The sequence below is a fragment of the Ranitomeya imitator genome, chromosome 1, assembly GCF_032444005.1.
Source record: "Ranitomeya imitator isolate aRanImi1 chromosome 1, aRanImi1.pri, whole genome shotgun sequence".
In the NCBI taxonomy this organism is placed as follows: Eukaryota; Metazoa; Chordata; class Amphibia; order Anura; family Dendrobatidae; genus Ranitomeya; species Ranitomeya imitator.
In genome coordinates this window covers 651941377-651962467 of record NC_091282.1, presented here as the reverse complement: position 1 = coordinate 651962467, position 21091 = coordinate 651941377, and the positions used below count along the sequence as shown (strand labels likewise).

Genomic DNA, 21091 nt, shown 5'->3' with positions numbered 1-21091 from the left:
GCCACGTAGTATATAACAGAGCCACGTAGTATATTGCACAGTTGACGTAGTATATAACAGAACCGACACAGCCACATAGTATATTGCACAGCTACGTAGTATATAACACAGAGCACTTAGTATATTGCACAGCCACATTGTATATTGCACAGTCACGTATATTGCCCAGCTACATAGTATACAGCAGAGATGTAGTATATAACAGAGCCCAGTATGTAACACAGCCCACGTAGTATATAGCAATGTGGGCACTGTATGCGTGGTTAAAAAAGACTTAAAATAAAAAATAAACATATCCTCACCTTCCGAAGGCCCCTTGAAGTCCTGTCGCCTGTGCACCGCACGCGGCAGCTTCCGGTCCCAGGGTTGGTATGAGCGCAGGACCTGTGATGACGTCGCGGTCGCATGACCGTGACGTCATGACAAGTCCTTCTCGCATAGCATCCTTGGCACCAGAACCTGCCGCTTGCACTGCCGAGGACAGCGCGCGACATCGGAGGGTGAGGGTGAGAATAACCTTTTTTTTTATTATTATTATTTGTAACATTAGATCTTTTTACTATTCATGCTGCATAATCAGCATCAATAGTAAAAAGTTGGTCACACAGGGTTAATAGCTGCGTTAACAGAGTGCGTTACACCGCGGTCCGTTAACACTGGCATTAACCCTGTGTGAGCGCTCAGCGCTGACTGCAGGGCAGTAAAGCAGCGGCCATTTCGCTGCCAGACTATGGCCGTCGCTGATTGGTCGTGGCAATGGTCGTGGGCGTTTTGCCATGACCAATCAGCGACTTGGATTTCCATGACAGACAGAGGCCGCGACCGATGAATATCCGTGACAGACAGACAGACGGAAGTGACCCTTAGACAATTATATAGTAGATTGACCCCTTAAAAACAAAAATGGAATACAATCTAAAATCCATTTCTATTATTTTTTGGAATTCTGAGGGTTTCATTAAACAAGACTTACGTCAACCTTTAAAAATGACTTTTAGATGCTCTACTTTGCAAACAGCCTCACCTAAAATAGTTAAATTCCTTAATGACCATTAATACGCCTATATACGGTGGCCCTTTGGGGACATCCGATGTTTTGCAAAATTGTTATAGAATATTTCCTATTGCATCTTACAACAGTATTGATTCATTTCCCCCATTATTAGTGTAGTATAATGGACCATGCAGCAGCAGAAGTGACTTACCTAGCATGCCTTTGTTTGAGTCTGACAAACACATGTCCTTCTCCGCACTTGGCAGGACGAACCCGACTACAAAAATTTCTACCCCGTCAGCCATGAGAGCGAGTCCAAGAACAAAATAGAGAGTCCACTGAAATTTTCCATGTCCGCATTCTTGAAGGATCATCTCATACTGTTGGGCCAGCTCTTCCTTGTCCTTCTTTTTCTGACCTTCTAGATCTTCAAAATCTTTAAATTCGGTTACAAGCTGCTGGTTGTCGATGAGGTTGTCGCCTTTCATGGAGTCTGCCCGGGGGATTCCTTGATACTCCCCTTCGTAGATCTCGTCGTCCTCATCGTGGCCTTCAGTGGCATCGCTGGAGCCCCCTTCGTCATCATTTATTGTGTCGCCGCGGTAGTAGCCGTCCTGTGGTTGATAATCGTCATCGTCGTCTTCTTCAAACCTAGTGTAGGAGCGTTTTGTGTACTCATCTTGCATCCTGTCAACACCTTTTCCAACCTTCTTGGTCGCATGTTTTTTAACTTCCTTAGCAATGTCTTTGGCCCCTCGTATAAAAGCAGTCCGATCTCTGAATGCTTCATCCATGGTGACCGATTACAAGCCTTTCTAGCCTATTAGGAAAATGTGAATACTATCTATGCTTTTCTTCCAGAATTTTTCAACCTCCTTATTGGGTTCAGCACTTGGCAGGGTGGACAGCTCCTCTTAAGAGACTGTGGCTGAAGAGATGAGCATCACAGGAGTAGGAAAAGCCGTAAATATTCAAAGATTGAGGGTCTCATGTATCCTTATACTTCTCCGCAAAGTAACATCCCAGGAAAGGAGATTTCTTAGCTCCTGAAAAATAAATATATAGCATATTAGTATATAAGGAACATGAATTCAAATTGGCTTTCCTCTAGAAGAAAGAAAGCAATTATTAGACAAGGAGCCATGCCACATGCATACATACAGTGGGGCAAAAAAGTATTTAGTCAGTCAGCAATAGTGCAAGTTCCACCACTTAAAAACATGAGAGGCGTCTGTAATTTACATCATAGGTAGACCTCAACTATGGGAGACAAACTGAGAAAAAAAAATCCAGAAAATCACATTGTCTGTTTTTTTAACATTTTATTTGCATATTATGGTGGAAAATAAGTATTTGGTCAGAAAAAAACAATCAAGATTTCTGGCTCTCACAGACCTGTAACTTCTTCTTTAAGAGTCTCCTCTTTCCTCCACTCATTACCTGTAGTAATGGCACCTGTTTAAACTTGTTATCAGTATAAAAAGACACCTGTGCACACCCTCAAACAGTCTGACTTCAAACTCCACTATGGTGAAGACCAAAGAGCTGTCAAAGGACACCAGAAACAAAATTGTAGCCCTGCACCAGGCTGGGAAGACTGAATCTGCAATAGCCAACCAGCTTGGAGAGAAGAAATCAACAGTGGGAGCAATAATTAGAAAATGGAAGACATACAAGACCACTGATAATCTCCCTCGATCTGTGGCTCCACGCAAAATCCCACCCCGTGGGGTCAGAATGATCACAAGAACGGTGAGCAAAAATCACAGAACCACGCGGGGGGACCTAGTGAATGAACTGCAGAGAGCTGGGACCAATGTAACAAGGCCTACCATAAGTAACACACTACGCCACCATGGACTCAGATCCTGCAGTGCCAGACGTGTCCCACTGCTTAAGCCAGTACATGTCCGGGCCTGTCTGAAGTTTGCTAGAGAGCATTTGGATGATCCAGAGGAGTTTTGGGAGAATGTCCTATGGTCTGATGAAACCAAACTGGAACTGTTTGGTAGAAACACAACTTGTCGTGTTTGGAGGAAAAAGAATACTGAGTTGCATCCATCAAACACCATACCTACTGTAAAGCATGGTGGTGGAAACATCATGCTTTGGGGCTGTTTCTCTGCAAAGGGGGCAGGACGACTGATCCGGGTACATGAAAGAATGAATGGGGCCATGTATCGTGAGATTTTGAGTGCAAACCTCCTTCCATCAGCAAGGGCATTGAAGATGAAACGTGGCTGGGTCTTTCAACATGACAATGATCCAAAGCACACCACCAGGGCAACGAAGGAGTGGCTTCGTAAGAAGCATTTCAAGGTCCTGGAGTGGCCTAGCCAGTCTCCAGATCTCAACCCTATAGAAAACCTTTGGAGGGAGTTGAAAGTCCGTGTTGCCAAGCGAAAAGCCAAAAACATCACTGCTCTAGAGGAGATCTGCATGGAGGAATGGGCCAACATACCAACAACAGTGTGTGGCAACCTTGTGAAGACTTACAGAAAACGTTTGACCTCTGTCATTGCCAACAAAGGATATATTACAAAGTATTCAGATGAAATTTTGTTTCTGACCAAATACTTATTTTCCACCATAATATGCAAATAAAATGTTAAAAAAACAGACAATGTGATTTTCTGGATTTTTTTTTCTCAGTTTGTCTCCCATAGTTGAGGTCTACCTATGATGTAAATTACAGACGCCTCTCATCTTTTTAAGTGGTGGAACTTGCACTATTGCTGACTGACTAAATACTTTTTTGCCCCACTGTATATGAACCATAAGAAAGAGACAACCAACAGCTGTTTCGGGGTTTCTCCTTTTTTCAGTAGGGTACCTGTTGGCTGGGTGAGAGGTCTTTGATATAGGTCTTGGGAGTACTGTTTTTCCTTGTGAGGATGCCTAGTTGGCATAGAAATTCTTCAAAAACAAAATATACACAAATGTAGACATCGGTTTCAAGGTTCTTACCCCTAATCAGTGCTGGCTGGGAGATAGGCCTTTGATGTAGATCTAAGGAGTACTGATTTTCCTAGTTGGTTTAATTACTCTCCTCCATATAAAAAAAGGTTCCCACATGTACATATCTGTTTAAAGGTTCTTACCCCTCATCAGCGCAGTGTAGTGTACCAGTTGGCTGGGTGAGAGGCTTTTGGGAGTACTGTTTTTCCTCGTGTGGGGATCCCTAGTTGGCTTAGGGAAGCTTCACAAAAAAGAAAAAATATCACATGCAGACACCTCTTTCAAGGTTTGTACTCCTCAACCGTACAGTTGATTGGACGAGAGGCCTTTGATGTAGGTCTACTTGAGGAGAGTAGTGGCAATGCCTTAGTTTTTCTCCAGAAGAAAGCTGTGCCTCTAGTGCCACCTATTGGAAGTAGTTGCTAAAGATAGTGCGAATTAATGGTGCTATTGCGGGTGCTGGACGAGAGCCCTGGGAACCACCTGACAGCATTCCCAGCTCTTTTGAGTAGTCGACCTAATGCAACATGTCAAATCATTTCCCTCAGTAACTTAATAAAGAGCAGAAAGCCCCTTTAATCACGCATTGCAACACAACTAAGGTTACTAGCTTCCTCCAAAAGCTAAGTCCAATCAATATCATTAAAGAGGCAGATTTACGGTATTTCTTTTTGCAGAGAACTAATTAGTATTTTTTTACCTTGGGAGCATTGATAAAACGTATATTCCCCAAGAGGGAATATATGTAATATCCATATTTTGACAATTTATTGTTGTTTGGTAGTTTTTTTTTTACAAGTATAGACATAAAATTCCATAAAAAATATATAATTACTATAGGAGAAGGAAACCAAGGCTGGACAGGATGCACGTACAGATGGCTCCTGGTTGGTGTTTAAACATTTGGCCACAGTATATTTACCTAATCATTTCAAAACAGGTATAGAAGCTCGAATCCCTTGTATAATGGACGGCTTGTTTGGAATCGACGCCGGAGGAGTCCAGCAGGTGCGAATTTACCATCTGTGATGTTCACATTATGAGACTATAAACCACAACCATGTTTTACCCCTCAACGAATCTCCACCCAAACTGTAGACAGTTTTGTAAATCATCACACCTCTCTAAAAATGCAACAAGTTGCATATAACACAAAATAACACAAAATAGTTCCAAGTCAAGTCTTTAATTGTGATGGTATAATTTCCAAATTTCACCTAGCTATATCCTTTTTTTATGGTTTTTCTCCCTTCCCATCTCTACTCAAAAAATTGGATCTATGATGTAAAGGTACCGTCACATTAAGCGACGCTGCAGCGATATAGGCAACGATGCCGATCGCTGCAGCGTCGCTGTTTCGTCGCTGTGTGGTCGCTGGAGAGCTGTCACACAGACAGCTCTCCAGCGACCAACGATGCTGAAGTCCCCGGGTAACCAGGGTAAACATCGGGTTACTAAGCGCAGGGCCGCGCTTAGTAACCCGATGTTTACCCTGGTTACCATTGTAAATGTAAAAAAAACAAACACTACATACTTACATTCCGGTGTCTGTCGCGTCCCTCGCCGTCAGCTTCCCGCACTGACTGTGAGGGCCGGCCGTAAAGCAGAGCGGTGACGTCACTGCTGTGCTCTACTTTACGGCCGGCCGGCACTGACACAATGCGGGAAGCTGACGGCGAGGGACGCGACAGACACCGGAATGTAAGTATGTACTGTTTGTTTTTTTTACATTTACAATGGTAACCAGGGTAAATATCGGGTTACTAAGCGCGGCCCTGCGCTTAGTAACCCGATGTTTACCCTGGTTACCAGTGAAGACATCGCTGAATCGGCATCACACACGCCGATTCAGCGATGTCAGCAGGTGATCCAGCGACAAAATAAAGTTCTGGCCTTCTAGCTCCGACCAACGATGTCACAGCAGGATCCTGATCACTGCTGCGTGTCAAACACAACAATATCGCTATCCTGGACGCTGCAACATCACGGATCGCTATCGTTATCGTTGTTAAGTTGTTCAGTGTGAAGGTACCTTTATAATAACCTTACACTTCTCCCCACACTAACAATATATCCAGTTGGAAAACTAACCTACGATTTAAAAAAAAAAGCCTAAAGATTTAATTTCGTCCTAATTTTCGGAGCTCGATAAATGAATAGGGAGGCGAACGATTCTCCTCAGCACGTCCGTCTCTGGGAACGCCAGAGGCCGAATCTTGTAATCGCTGGAAATAAGCTGAGTGGAATTCATTTTGCTAGGACTATTCATTATAGCGAGCTAGGAGAGGGTGAAAAATGAAACCGTGCTGTCCCCTAATCGTGCACAGCCACGAGCAGGAACGGATGCGGATTTTTAACGACATGTTTTGATACCATATTCAAGAACCATAGTTTTTTTTTCTATTTTTCCATCAGCATACTAGCATAGCCGGACAATAGTTATACAGTCATGGCCAAAAGTATTGACACCCCTGCAATTCTGTCAGATAATACTCATTTTCTTCCTGAAAATTATTGCAAACACAAATTATTTGGTATTATTATCTTCATTTAATTTGTCTTAAATGAAAAAACACAAAAAGAATTGTCCTAAAGCCAAATTGGATATAATTCCACACCAAACATAAAAAGGGGGTGGACAAAAGTATTGGCACTGTTCGAAAAATCATGTGATGCTTCTCTAATTTGTGTAATTAACAGCACCTGTAATTTACCTGTGGCACCTAACAGGTGTTGGCAATAAGTAAATCACACTTGCAGCCAGTTGACATGGATTAAAGTTGACTCAACCTCTGTCCTGTGTCCTTGTGTGTACCACATTGAGCATGGAGAAAAGAAAGACCAAAGAAATGTCTGAGGACTTGAGAAACCAAATTGTGAGGAAGCATGAGCAATCTCAAGGCTACAAGTCCATCTCCAAAGACCTGAATGTTCCTGTGTCTACCGTGCGCAGTGTCATCAAGAAGTTTAAAGCCCATGGCACTGTGGCTAACCTCCCTAGATGTGGACGGAAAAGAAAAATTGACAAGAGATTTCAACGCAAGATTGTGCAGATGTTGGATAAAGAACTTCAACTAACATCCATACAAGATCAAGCTTCCGTGCAGTCCAAGGGTACAACAGTGTCAACCCGTACTATCCGTCGGTGTCTGAATGAAAAGGGACTGTATGGTAGGAGACCCAGGAAGACCCCACTTCTTACCCCGAGACATAAAAAAGCCAGGCTGGAGTTTGCCAAAACTTACCTGAAAAAGCCTAAAACGTTTTGGAAGAATGTTCTCTTGTCAGATGAGACAAAAGTAGAGCTTTTTGGGCAAAGGCATCAACATAGAGTTTACAGGAGAAAAAAAGAGGCATTCAAAGAAAAGAACACTGTCCCTACAGTCAAACATGGCGGAGGTTCCCTGATGTTTTGGGGTTGCTTTGCTGCCTCTGGCACTGGACTGCTTGACCGTGTGCATGGCATTATGAAGTCTGAAGACTACCAACAAATTTTGCAGCATAATGTAGGGCCCAGTGTGAGAAAGCTGGGTCTCCCTCAGAGGTCATGGGTCTTCCAGCAGGAAAATGACCCAAAACACACTTCAAAAAGCACTAGAAAATGGTTTGAGAGAAAGCACTGGAGACTTCTAAGGTGGCCAGCAATGAGTCCAGACCTGAATCTCATAGAAGACCTGTCGAGAGATCTAAAAATGGCAGTTTGGAGAAGGCACCCTTCAAATATCAGGGACCTGGAGCAGTTTGCCAAAGAAGAATGGTCTAAAATTCCAGCAGAGCATTGTAAGAAACTCATTGATGGTTACCGGAAGCGGTTGGTCGCCGTTATTTTGGCTAAAGGTTGTGCAACCAAGTATTAGGCTGAGAGTGCCAATACTTTTGTCTGGCCCATTTTTGGAGTTTTGTGTGAAATGATCAATGTTTTGCTTTTTGCTTCATTCTCTTTTGTGTTTTTTCATTTAAGACAAATTAAATGAAGATAATAATACCAAAGAATTTGTGATTGCAATCATTTTCAGGAAGAAACTGAGTATTATCTGACAGAAATGCAGGGGGGTCAATACTTTTGGCCATGACTGTACATACACAATGGTCAGATATGCGAATATAAATAGTGGTAGTACAAAGATAAGAGTCAGTTACCAGTCAGATGAAAAGCCTGATTTGCTGGGGGAGGGGCTGCCACACAGGAGGCTGGTCGTCCCCTCACTACCTTGACTTCTCGCCACACGATATGTCGTCTTGACCTCCCCAAATAAAAGCAATAAGCCATACTTTACACAAGCATTATACCTTTTGAGGTCATTCCCCTCCTGCCACCTGGTTTGGACCTAAATCCCCTCAACTTGCATCTAGCTGCTAAAAACTCCAATACCTAAGATGGGTCATAACTCTTTAACGGTTTTAAGGAGGCGGTTTTGTCGCCATCAGATCTGGCTGTGCATGGGCTCCATAGGAGGTCTTCCTGTAGGAGTTTGGATACTAGCTAGTGCTGATCCAGGTTACCTGTTACAGCTACGAATACTTGCAGGAGGATTGTAAACTACAACTAAATCCCCCCCTTCCTTCACAGAGGACAATGAGGAGTACATTATACTGTATGGAGGACTATGGGGTGCAGTATACTATATGAAGGATCATGGAATGCAGTATACTATATGGAGGGCTATGTGGAGGCCATTATAATATTAGGAGTTCTATGTGGGTGCCTTTATACTTTATGGAGGGCTATGTGGGGGCCATTATACTGTATGGAAGCAATTATACAGTGTGAAGGTTTGTGTGGCAGCCATTATACTGTTTGGAAGACTAGGGGGACCATTATAGAGTGTGGTGAAGGGTGAAAGCCATTGTATTGTATATACAGTAGGCCTATTATACTGAATAGAGGGCTGTGTGGGGGTAACAGTAGAGTAATCATGCCATATGTGTGGAGGGTACTGTGGAATAATTCATTCTGGGTGGATAACCTACTCTGTTTATGGACACTTTTCTTGGCATCATACTTTATGTGGGCGATGAAAGGGGATTCTAGTGCTTCAGTAGGAGGCAAATTACTTTGTAAGGACGACACAGTTGTGAGATATGCTCTTCTGTGACCCCGCTGAATATGAATTATTAATTTTTTGCTGTTGGGTGGTAGGGTCTAATTAAATGTTCTGCTATGGGGCCCCTTGATTTCTATGTATACCCCTGATGTATAGAAATGTTTCTAGGGGGATTTCCCCACGTGAGGGTGAATCATTTGTATCACGGTTAAGCGGGCACAATTCTACCCCCCTTCATGCTTGAAATGGCTGCTAACAGGAAACAAAAGGTTGTGTTGACCTGTACAATGAGAGAAGCTCGGTTATCAAATCTCTTTGACAGTAAGACATTTTATGGTGATTAATTCACTGCCTTGTGTAATAGTAAGCGCAATTATATGTACGGGCGTCCTTACCCACTTGTACATGAAAACCAACCGCTGCACTGCCAAAATGTGCCAGAGGGAAGGAAAATGCAAATCGCGACCTTTAAAAACGCATCGGACAACATTGTATAAACGAGGATTATTGATTGAGGTAGGACTGTAAGTCTAATCATGCTATTCTTAGTCTCGTTGAGACTTGTAGTCCCTCCATGAATGGCACAGTAATAACATCTATAACAGGGCCCTTGTGCAATTTGTAAGGCTGAAGTCATCCCTACGGCCTCACAGACTACAGAATCTGGGTGTAGCTGCAACCTCTGCACCCCTTATAGCTACCCCCACAAACGCACCCCCCTGGTCATGATCATGAAACCTTATCGACAATGCTGGTATTTTTAACACACAGCGGATTGGGCATCCTCTGAAATTCGATGCAAAATTTGCTGCAGATCAATACATAATTTGTGGATTGTGATGCAACAACATCAGTGGGAGATTATTTTTAGGGTATGTCCACGAGAAGTTCACTTTTTAGAATTCAGCATTCCAAAAAGGGTTAATGTTTCCGAAATGAAGACAGAAAATTGTAGAGCGGAGCAGGAGGATGGGGGAGGGGAGGCAGCCTGCAGCCCTCAATGCTGCTCTGTCTCCTTCAATCTTATCTTGCACCGCCAGCCCTTGGTCCCTGCGCAAGAAGCTCCCCTGTGATTCTGCAGGTCCACCCTACAAATACTAGGCACATGGGGAATTAATTCGTTTGTGGCACTAGAGCCGCATCAGCCGCAGTCGTGATCGGACCGCTGTGTCTGGGGGCGACCTGAAGGACATATAGGAAAGAGGTGCTTAGGCGAAACTACTGGCTGCACCATACTAAAGTGATGCATACTAGCAGCCTACAACCAGTGGTTACCAGTCATACACCGTTGGTCAAATATAGAACTACAATCTACACAAGATGGTGAGTCGAAACATCACAGAGGTTATAGGAAAATTTGCTGATCCATGGGGGTCTGACGTCCCAAAAACAGGGTTCTGAAATAATCCATTGAATTAGCTACGGCACTGCTTGAGATAGCTAAGTTGGGACAACCCCTCTAATATCGTAGCTTTTGGCAGTAGAATCTGTTATGGTGTGTCCAGAAATAGCAACTAGGACTAATTCCACCTTTAAAAGAAAGTTGTGAGGCCACTAGTCAGAAACGTGTCGCTACTAGTGACAAAGGATCTGAAAAATGAAGGTGGACAAGGGGCTATCAAACAGAGTAATCCAAAGATGGTGCTTGTGATGGAATAGGGTCCTTTCTCAATTTTTGGCAGTTAATTCTTCTAAAAAAAAATAGAAACCCACCCATATGTTCAAGAACTTTTAATCTATATTTTCGATGGTTGTCATCGATGCCCTTTGAATGCTAAACTGGACCTACTTGATGATCCCCATATAATGATAGGGGAACATTAGAAGTAATTCTGGCCATACATATTAGATGGGTCGGCAGCAGAACGATCCATCTGCTGATCATTTTTCCAGCAGCCATCTCGGCCGGCACTCCCATACTCAGAAACGCTTACTCGGCTAAACTCTCAGGTTCTCTATTAGAAAGCCGCCGACTGACACGTCAACTGGTGGCTGATCTCCAGGAGAACAAAGCTGTCCGAAATCGAACATGCCCAATCGGCAATCACTTGGCTGGTGCCCCATACTCATTAGCTTGTCGGCTGAACCCGTCGATATTGGCGTCTGTGACCAACATTAGTCTAATGTGTTTGTGAGCCTAAAGAGTATGTGTACGTGTAAGATGATCTTCTTGGACAAAGTTTTTGGTTGCTCATCACAGCCATTCAAGCAGCCCTCCACTCTCGAACTTAAATGCGAGTATCTTACATTATTCATGGAAAGTACCCGATATTGGTATTCTGACTCACTGAACCACTGATGTCGGGAAAGGGTGCAGAAGGTTCGGAACATATAGAAATGGCCATAGAAAAAGGTGGCATTTAATGGTCCCATAAAAAGTTCCTTTATTGCTTGTAGTGCAGCGGTGTCCACTCAGGGATGAGGCAGTGACCCAGGAAAAGTTCAAAGTAAAGTCTCTTTTAATAACACAGCGTACTCACAAACAAAAGAAGTAAATCAGATCCTCCATATCGCAGCCGGGAAACAAAGACAGTGCGTGACTTGTTATTGTGGGCAACTGCACCGCTGTCTGCGGAGGAAGGGGTGTGAGGCCTTTTGGCTCTGCTTGGCTCTGTGTTGCTGCACAACGTTGAGCTCTGCAGAGACTACTGCTCTGCCTGCTTGCAAGACCAAAACTGACACACCCAAACCCTTCCTACAGGGTTTTTCTCTCAAACTGGAATCTGTGGCTATAGGCCACCTGTAATACCCGGCCTGGAGGAAACGGACCAGCCCCACTTCCTTCCTGCAGTCCGTTTAAAAAATAAAAGCCCGTATACTGTCTTTTCCTGAACAATGCCCAGGCCAAATAGCTTGACCAGGTCCACGTTTACTTTTATTTTGCCCTGTGACTCACAGGCGTCATGCTGTGACCACAAGGCACTCCAGCGGGTCTAATAGGACTCCATTCGCATCCTGGGGGATACATATCAACCCTCCTTGCCTCACATGTTTCACATTAAAACGTGGATGCAGGAGAGTCTGTGGGATACATGTCAGCATCCATGTTTTAATGTGAAACAATAAAGGAAGTTTTTATAGAACCGTGAGTGCCACCTTTTTCTTTTTAATGGACGTTGCTTGACTTGTTTTTTCCTTAGTAAGCACTGAGATCCCAGGGGCTCGGTACACTCTGCTTTCCCATGGTTGTCAAACACATTAGCTGCAGGTGCGACAGCGGTGCTGGTCTCATTTTCTCGTGTTTTGTTTTCATAAATATATAGAACATTGTAAAAAATAAATGAACCCAGTATAAAGTTTCTTGGTCGTCCATGATAGTCCGTGTTGTTTCGCACAGTTGCAGCTTTATGATTGAGGCTCCGGGGAGCTGCCACTTGATTTTCACCTTGACCTCATCTGATACAATGGGAAGCGCACACGCAATATTTCACCTCAAGCCCTAAATATCCCTGCAGATTGTCGCCTAATCGAGGAGAAGGTTCGTGAAAGGCTCTTGACGGCTGAGAAATGTCTTATTTTCTAGAAGAAAAAATACGGGTCTGGACGGGTAATGTCTTTAGATCTAATCTAAATCGATGGCTAATTAATAAATCAGGTGGAACTTGATGTATAAGGGTATTTTCATTTTCAGCATTATTGCATACGCATCCCGTGCATGCACAGCTTTCACTATTCACTCTATTTCTCTATTCAAGCACTTTTGCAATTTGTTGCTTCCTAAAGTTTGCAGCCGTTCCTGACATATTAACACTTGAGTAAATCTTGTAGACTAGGAAACCGACCACCGCTGCTGTCTAGCTTGTAAGCATTCCAGGTTTAGGAGGTAACAGCATGCGCCAGCAGTCCTGGACAACTTCAAAACAGTGCTTACAAGAACTGCGCATGTCCTGCAGTCTCGCAGCGGTGGTCGGTCTCTTAGGCAACGAGCTGTAAATAAAAGAAAAGTGTAAATAGCTCAAGAATGGCTGATTATTTAACTAAGAAGTAAATGTCAAAATTGTCTGTATTTGTATTATCTTTCTGACAATACTCATTGATGAATATGAAAAAAAAAAACACTTTAAGACACTGAGAATTGGGCATTTACGAGGACGTACACCGTCCAAAGCTCCTCCTGGGAAATTTTTTATGCAAATTGCCTCTTCAGAGAGAAAGAGGACGTGAACTCTATATAGCGCCATTTGGCTTTTATCGTAAGTCACATTACAAGACTCGTTAAAGGGTTGATTGTGACTTGTAGGATCGCTACGTCCAATAGGTGGCGCTATAGATATCAAGTCCTCTTTCTCTCTGAAAAGGCAATTTGCATATAAAATTTCCCAGAGGAGCATTGCACGGCGAATAAGCCTCCTTACCTTGACAAGCCAGAGCTGGTATGTCACTCTCCTCAAGGAGAAACATTACCCTTTAGACCTCACTCCAGAGCCTCTCCCATAGCCAAATCAGATCTCATACTTTGCACTGATGAGAGCCAATAGCCCGAAACACCGTGTCTGCAAATTGAGATTCTGATTTGGCTTTTATCCTAAGTCACATTACAAGACTCGTTAAGGGGATGACTGTGACTTGTAGAATCACTGCTTCCAACAGGTGGCGCTATATAAAGTTCAAGTCCTCTTTCTCTCTGAAGAGGCAATTTGCATTTGAGGACGTACACTAATTCTAACTGATGTATCACATATTGGAAAATCTAACAGAAAATACATGTCCAGTGTTGGCTAAACTGAAGTGCCCCTTTAAATGATGACCAAGATAAAGATGACAGCCTAAATCTTCCTTCCAGACCCTATGTAACGACCCCTGACCTTTAAATGCACCATAAAAACTGCTGAATATTCACTTTGCATGCTAACGAGGGGAGGATTAATGTCTATGCTAATTAGTTTTGGAAATAGAAAAGCTCGGAATCACTCTCATGAAATTTCACACAAATCCGTCAGACCAAAAATAACTTCATTAAATTAGAGGAAGCGAAAATGATTTTTATCACGGACGCGTGTGGAAGATTGTTTACTGCATTGCTGAACTGCGGCCAAGCTTAATGGCATTGGGAAGAAGAGAAATGTTAAAGGGGCTCCCGGGAGCTCAATTATCAGAGAATAAGGTATGTTCTACCTTCCTAATAGAGAAGGCAGCCAATCAGCGGAGATCACCACACACTTTAACACCCTAGTCATCCTCTATAGGAGAGGTGGTCACACACACTCACTAGTGCTCCAGTCACTGTCTATAGGAGAGGTGGTCACACACGCCCATTACCGCTTCAGTCACTGTCTATAGGAGAGGTGGTCACACACGACCACTACTGCTCCAGTCACCGTCTAAAGGAGAGATGATCACATACACTCCCTACTGCTCTAGTCACAGTCTATAGGAGAGGTGGTCACACACGCTCACTACCTCTCCAGTCTCCAGTCACTGTCTATAGGAGAGGTGGTCCCACACACTCACTACTGCTCCAGTCACCGTCTATAGGAGAGGTGGTCACACATGCTCACTACCGCTCCAGTCACTGTCTATAGGAGAGGTGGTCACACACGCTCACTACTGCTCCAGTCACCGTCTAAAGGAGAGATGATCACATACACTCACTACTGCTCTAGTCACAGTCTATGACGTGGTCACACACGCTCACTACTGCTCCAGTCACCGTCTACAGGAGAGGTGGTGACACACTCACTACTGCTTTAGTCATCGTCTTTAGGAGAGGTGGTCACACACACTCACTAGTGCTCTAGTCACCGTCTATAGGAGAGGTGATCACACACACTCTCTACTGCATCAGTCACCGTCTATAGAAGAGGTGGTCACACACACTCACTGTTGCTCCAGTCACCGTCTATAGGAGAGATGATCACACATACTCTCTACTGCCCCAGTCACCGTCTATAGGAGAGGTGGTCACACATGCTCAGTACAGCTCCAGTCACCGTCTTTAGGAGAGGTGTTCACACACACTCACTACTGCTCCAGTCACCGTCTATAGGTGAAGAGGTTACACACACTCACTACCGCTCCTGTCACCGACTATATGAGAGGTGGTCACACTCACTTCCACACCAGTCACTGTCTATAGGAGAAGTTGTCACACACACTCACTACTGCTCCATTCACCATCTATAGGTGAGGTGGTCACACACAATCACTACCGCTCCTGTCACCAACTATATGAGAGGTGATCAAACACACTCCCTACTGCTTCAGTCACCGTCTATAGCTGAGGTGGTCACACACACCACCGCTACTGTCACCGACTATATGAGAGGTGGTCACACACACTTCTGCTCCAGTCACCGTGTATCGGAGAAGTGGTCGCACACACTCGCTACCACTCCAGTCACCGTCTATAGGAGAGGTGATTATACGCTCTCAGTACCGCTCCAGTCACCGTCTATAGGAGAGGTGTTCACACACACTCCCTAAGGCTCCAGTCACCGTCTCTAGGAGAGGAGGTCACACACACTCACTACCGCTCCAGTCACCGTCTATAGGAAAGGTGGTTACACACACTCACTACCGCTCCAGTCACCATCTATAGGAGAGGTGGTCACACACACTCACTACCGCTCCAGTCACCATCTATACGAGAGGTGGTCACACACACTCACTTCAGCACCAGTCACTGTCTATAGGAGAGGTGGTCACACACACTCACTGTTGCTCCAGTCACCGTCTATAGGAGAGATGATCACACATACTCTCTACTGCCCCAGTCACCGTCTATAGGAGAGGTGGTCACACATGCTCAGTACAGCTCCAGTCACCGTCTTTAGGAGAGGTGTTCACACACACTCACTACTGCTCCAGTCACCGTCTATAGGTGAAGAGGTTACACACACTCACTACCGCTCCTGTCACCGACTATATGAGAGGTGGTCACACATACTCACTACCGCTCCAGTCACCGTCTATAGGAGAAGTGGTCACACACACTCGCTACCTCTCCAGTCACCGTCTATAGGAGAGGTGGTCACACACGCTCACTACTGCCCCAGTCACCGTCTATAGGAGAGGTGGTCACACACGCTCACTACCGCTCCAGTCACCGTCTATAGGAGAGGTGGTCACACTCACTTCCACACCAGTCACTGTCTATAGAAGAAGTTGTCACACACACTCACTACTGCTCCATTCACCATCTATAGGTGAGGTGGTCACACACAATCACTACCGCTCCTGTCACCAACTATATGAGAGGTGATCAAACACACTCCCTACTGCTTCAGTCACCGTCTATAGGTGAGGTGGTCACACACACCACCGCTACTGTCACCGACTATATGAGAGGTGGTCACACACACTACTGCTCCAGTCACCGTGTATCGGAGAAGTGTTCACACACACTCCCTAAGGCTCCAGTCACCGTCTCTAGGAGAGGAGGTCACACACACTCACTACCGCTCCAGTCACCGTCTATAGGAAAGGTGGTTACACACACTCACTACCGCTCCAGTCACCATCTATAGGAGAGGTGGTCACACACACTCACTACCGCTCCAGTCACCATCTATACGAGAGGTGGTCACACACACTCACTTCAGCACCAGTCACTGTCTATAGGAGAGGTGGTCACACACACTCATTACTGCTCCATTCACTGTCTATAGGAGAGGTGATCACACACACTCACTACTGCCCCAGTCACAGTCAAAAGGAGAGGTGGTCACACACACGCTTACTTCCGCCCCAGTCACCGTCTATAGGAGAGGTGGTCACACACACTCATTACTGCTCCATTCACCGTCTACAGGAGAGGTGATCACACACACTCACTACTGCCTCAGTCACAGTCAAAAGGAGAGGTGGTCACACACACGCTTACTTCCGCCCCAGTCACCGTCTATAGGAGAGGTGGTCACACACGCTCAGGACTGCTCCAGTCACCATCTATAGAAGAGGTGGTCACACACACTCACTACCTCTTCAGTTCTATATATAGGAAAGGTGGTTGCACACGCTCACTACCTTTCCAGTCGCTATATTAAAAAGGTGGTCGCACACGCTGTCTCCAGTCACTATATATAGGAGAGGTGATCGCACACGCTCACTACCTCTTCAGTCATATATAGGAGAGGTGGTCACACACGCTGACTACTGCCTCAGTTACCATATACAAGAGAGGTGGTTACATACGCTCCCTACCTCTCCAGTCACAATATATACGAGAGTTGGTCACACACACTGACAACCGCCCCAGTCACTGTATGTAGGAGAGTTGGTCGCACACACTCACTACCTCTCCAGTCACTACATATAGGAGAGATGGTCGCACACACTAACTACCTCTCCAGCTCTATATATAGGACAGGTGGTCGCATACACTAACTACTGCCCCATTGCTATGAATGTTAGCACATTGGTCTGTCCCTTTTTCTAGTACACCTTCACAATGCCCATTGGACAGTGAATGTCGCCTTGACATAATGGCGGCACGTATGATAAATTGATGCCATTCCATTGGTAATATCATATTACACTCACTATGCTGCACAAACCATGATGCTGAATCCAAATCCTTCACGATCTCGGGCCTCTGCTGATTCCCTCCCACCATCTAAAGCATTTTCCATCTCTTTCACTGTCACAATATTAATTTTCCAGAGTCTTTTTCCTCTCGTCAGGAGAAAACTAAATCTTGCAGAGGGGAGGGGAGAGTAGCGGGCAAAATCATCAGTTTGTTAGCGTAACATGGATTCACGGGCCAGTCACCATGGCAACCACAGTGAGTGATAATAACCGGTAAGGACAAGCCTTTAAATGTCTTCGTAAAGCTCTCATTCTCCCGGCCTAATATTATCTGCACTGGGATTAGCCTATATTTTTCCTGTTTTACAAAATTTCAATTTTGTACTAATTTTTGTATATATTTTTCTTGCCATACAAAACCTTGCCAAAAAAGACCTCCATAACTTCCTGTATGACACATTTATTAAAATATCTCACTGCGCTTGATAATTGTTTATACATCAGATTGTCCCAAACTGGATGCAAAATCGTCTGACCTGCCATACAAGTGACCTGATCTACAGCTTATCTAAAACGTTCACAGCAGCACAGAGTATTTATGTCCACCATGTAATTGTGTGCAGGGGCTTAGTAATGTAATGTACTGTATGTATGTAACGGGGTCTATCAAGCTGGGGTACCTCTTTCAGTACCACCCCGTGTTTCAGGAGGTCCACGCTGCTTTTGCTGGATTCTGAATGAAGGATGCTGGCTGGAATTCCTTGGTTACGTGAGAGTATATAAAAGCTGACTGCTACCCCACGTATTTCCAGTCTAAAAGAAACCACTTTATTTTCAGCACACAGAATATATAACACAGATACACAGGACAGGCCAATAGGAAAACAGATGGCCAGACATACATTACAATAGCCGCAGGGGGCCGGAGCCTGCCGCTATTTACTGTGGGAATGACAAAGGTGGGGGGAGGTCAGAAAGAGAATATCTTGTCCAGGGGCGCAGCCTGTGGACTGATGCATTTCACATGGAACCTATTATACATAATATACAGTTAGGTCCTTATATATTTGGACAGAGACAACATTTTTCTAATTTTGGTTATAGACATGGCCACAAAGAATTTTAAACAAAACAATTCAGATGCAGTTGAAGTTCAGACTTTCAGCTTTCATTTGAGGGTATCCACATTGAAATTGGATGAAGGGCTTAGGAGTTTCAGCTCCTTAACACATGCCACCCTGTTTTTAAAGGGACCAAAAGTAATTGGACAATTGATTCCAAGGCTATTTCATGGACAGGTGTGAGCAATTCCTTCGTCATGTCATTCTCAATTAAGCAGATAAAAGGCCTGGAGTTGATTTGAGGTGTGGTGCTTGCATTTGGAAGGTTTTGCTGTTAAGTAAACATGCGGTTATAGGAGCTCTCCATGCAGGTGAAACAAGCCATCCTTAAGCTGCGAAAACAGAAAAAACCCATCCGAGAAATTGCTACAATATTAGGAGTGGCAAAATCTACAGTTTGGTACATCCTGAGAAAGAAAGAAAGCACTGGTGAACTCATCAATGCAAAAAGACCTGGGCGCCCACGGAAGACAACAGTGGTGGATGATCGCTGAATAATCTCCATGGTGAAGAGAAACCCCTTCACAACAGCCAACCAAGTGAACAACACTCTCCAGGAGGTAGGTGCATCAATATCCAAATCTACCATAAAGAGAAGACTGCATGAAAGTAAATACAGAGGGTTCACTGCACGGTGCAAGCCACTCATAAGCATCAAGAATAAAAAGGCTAGACTGGACTTTGCTAAAAAACATCTAAAAAAGACAGCACAGTTCTGGCAGAACATTCTTTGGACAGATGAAACCATGATCAACCTCTACCAGAATGATGGACAGAGAAAAGTATGGCGAAGGCGTGGTACAGCTCATGATCCAAAGCATACCACATCATCTGTAAAACATGGCGGAGGCAGTGTGATGGCTTGGGCATGCATGGCTGCCAGTGGCACTGGGTCACTAGTATTTATTGATGATGTGACACAGGACAGAAGAAGCCGAATGAATTCTGAGGTATTCAGAGCCATACTGTGTGCTCAGATCCAGCCAAATGCAGCCAAACTGATTGGTCGCCGTTTCATACTACAGATGGACAATGACCCAAAACATAAAGCCAAAGCAACTCAGGAGTTTATTAAAGCAAAGAAGTGGAATATTCTTGAATGGCCAAGTCAGTCACCTGATCTTAACCCAATTGAGCATGCATTTCACTTGTTAAAGACTAAACTTCAGACAGAAAGGCCCACAAACAAACAGCAACTGAAAACCACCGCAGTGAAGGCCTGGCAGAGCATCAAAAAGGAGGAAACACAGCATCTGGTGATGTCCATGAGTTCAAGACTTCAGGCAGGCATTGCCAACAAAGGGTTTTCAACCAAGTACTAAAAATTAGCATTTTATTTAAAATTATTTAATCTGTCCTATTACTTTTGGTCGCTTTAAAAACAGGGTGGCACATGTTAAGGAGATGAAACTCCTAAACCCTTCATCCAATTTTAATGTAGATACCCTCAAAAGAAAGCTGAAAGTCTGAACTTCAACTGCATCTGAATTGTTGTTTTTTTAAATTCATTGTGGCAATGTCTATAACCAAAATTAGAAAAATGTTGTCTCTGTCCAAATATATATGGACCTAACTGTATACTGCATAACATATTCTTGGTGCTGGGGGTTCTGTAACAATGTACACAGTGAATACACCAGCAGAATAGTGAGTGCAGCTCTGGGGTATAATACAGGATGTAACTCAGGATCAGTACAGGATAAGTAATGTAATGTATGTACACAGTGACTGCACCAGCAGAATAGTGAGTGCAGCTCTGGGGTATAATACAGGGTGTAACTCAGGATCAGTAATGTATGTACACAGTGAATACACCAGCAGAATAGTGAGTGCAGCTCTGGGGTATAATACAGGATGTAACTCAGGATCAGTACAGGATCAGTAATGTAATGTATGTATACAGTGAATACACCATCAGAATAGTGAGTGCAGCTCTGGGGTATAATACAGGGTGTAACTCAGGATCAGTAATGTATGTACACAGTGACTGCACCAGCAGAATAGTAAGTGCAGCTCTGGAGTATAACAAAGGATGTAACTCAGAATCAGTAATGTACTGTATGTACATGGAGTTCGGGTACCACAGTAGTGCTGCCTTACTCTCCAGGAGGGTAGTGCTATGTCTGGAGACAAGTGAGATTCCCTTTGGTAGGTTATCACACACACAACACCTTCCAAATCCAGTCCAGGAGGGGGAGCTCAAAACCCTGTTTTAGGGCAGCTTCCCTGGATAAAGCTCCTGGTTTGGAGGCGGAACTAGTTCAGTTAGTGCAGACAGTCTGTGTGTGAGGACAGACAGGGACGGAGCACAGTGGAAATGTAGGACTCCAGGAGGGGACTAGGAAGGCCTCCAGGGAGTCAGAGCGCAGTAGCCGGGTACCGGGAGCCCGAGGCTTTTGTGGACTATAAGACACAGAGCAGAATCGGAAGGCATTGAATTACATGGACATTGCCCATATCTACCTGTGGCACAGCAGCACCTTGGAGCCTAGAGTCACCGTGAAAGG

General features: G+C 44.4%; 1 protein-coding gene across 1 annotated transcript in view; it reads right to left on the bottom strand.

The window, feature by feature from the left end:
* SV2A (synaptic vesicle glycoprotein 2A) overlaps window positions 1-21091 on the bottom strand; it is a 185574-nt gene that overhangs the window by 117897 nt on the left and 46586 nt on the right. The window contains exon 2 of the mRNA XM_069728698.1: window positions 1206-2040. Within this exon, the coding sequence (XP_069584799.1) occupies window positions 1206-1788 (583 nt within the window). The 5' untranslated portion in view covers window positions 1789-2040. The remainder of the gene's footprint in view (window positions 1-1205; window positions 2041-21091) is intronic.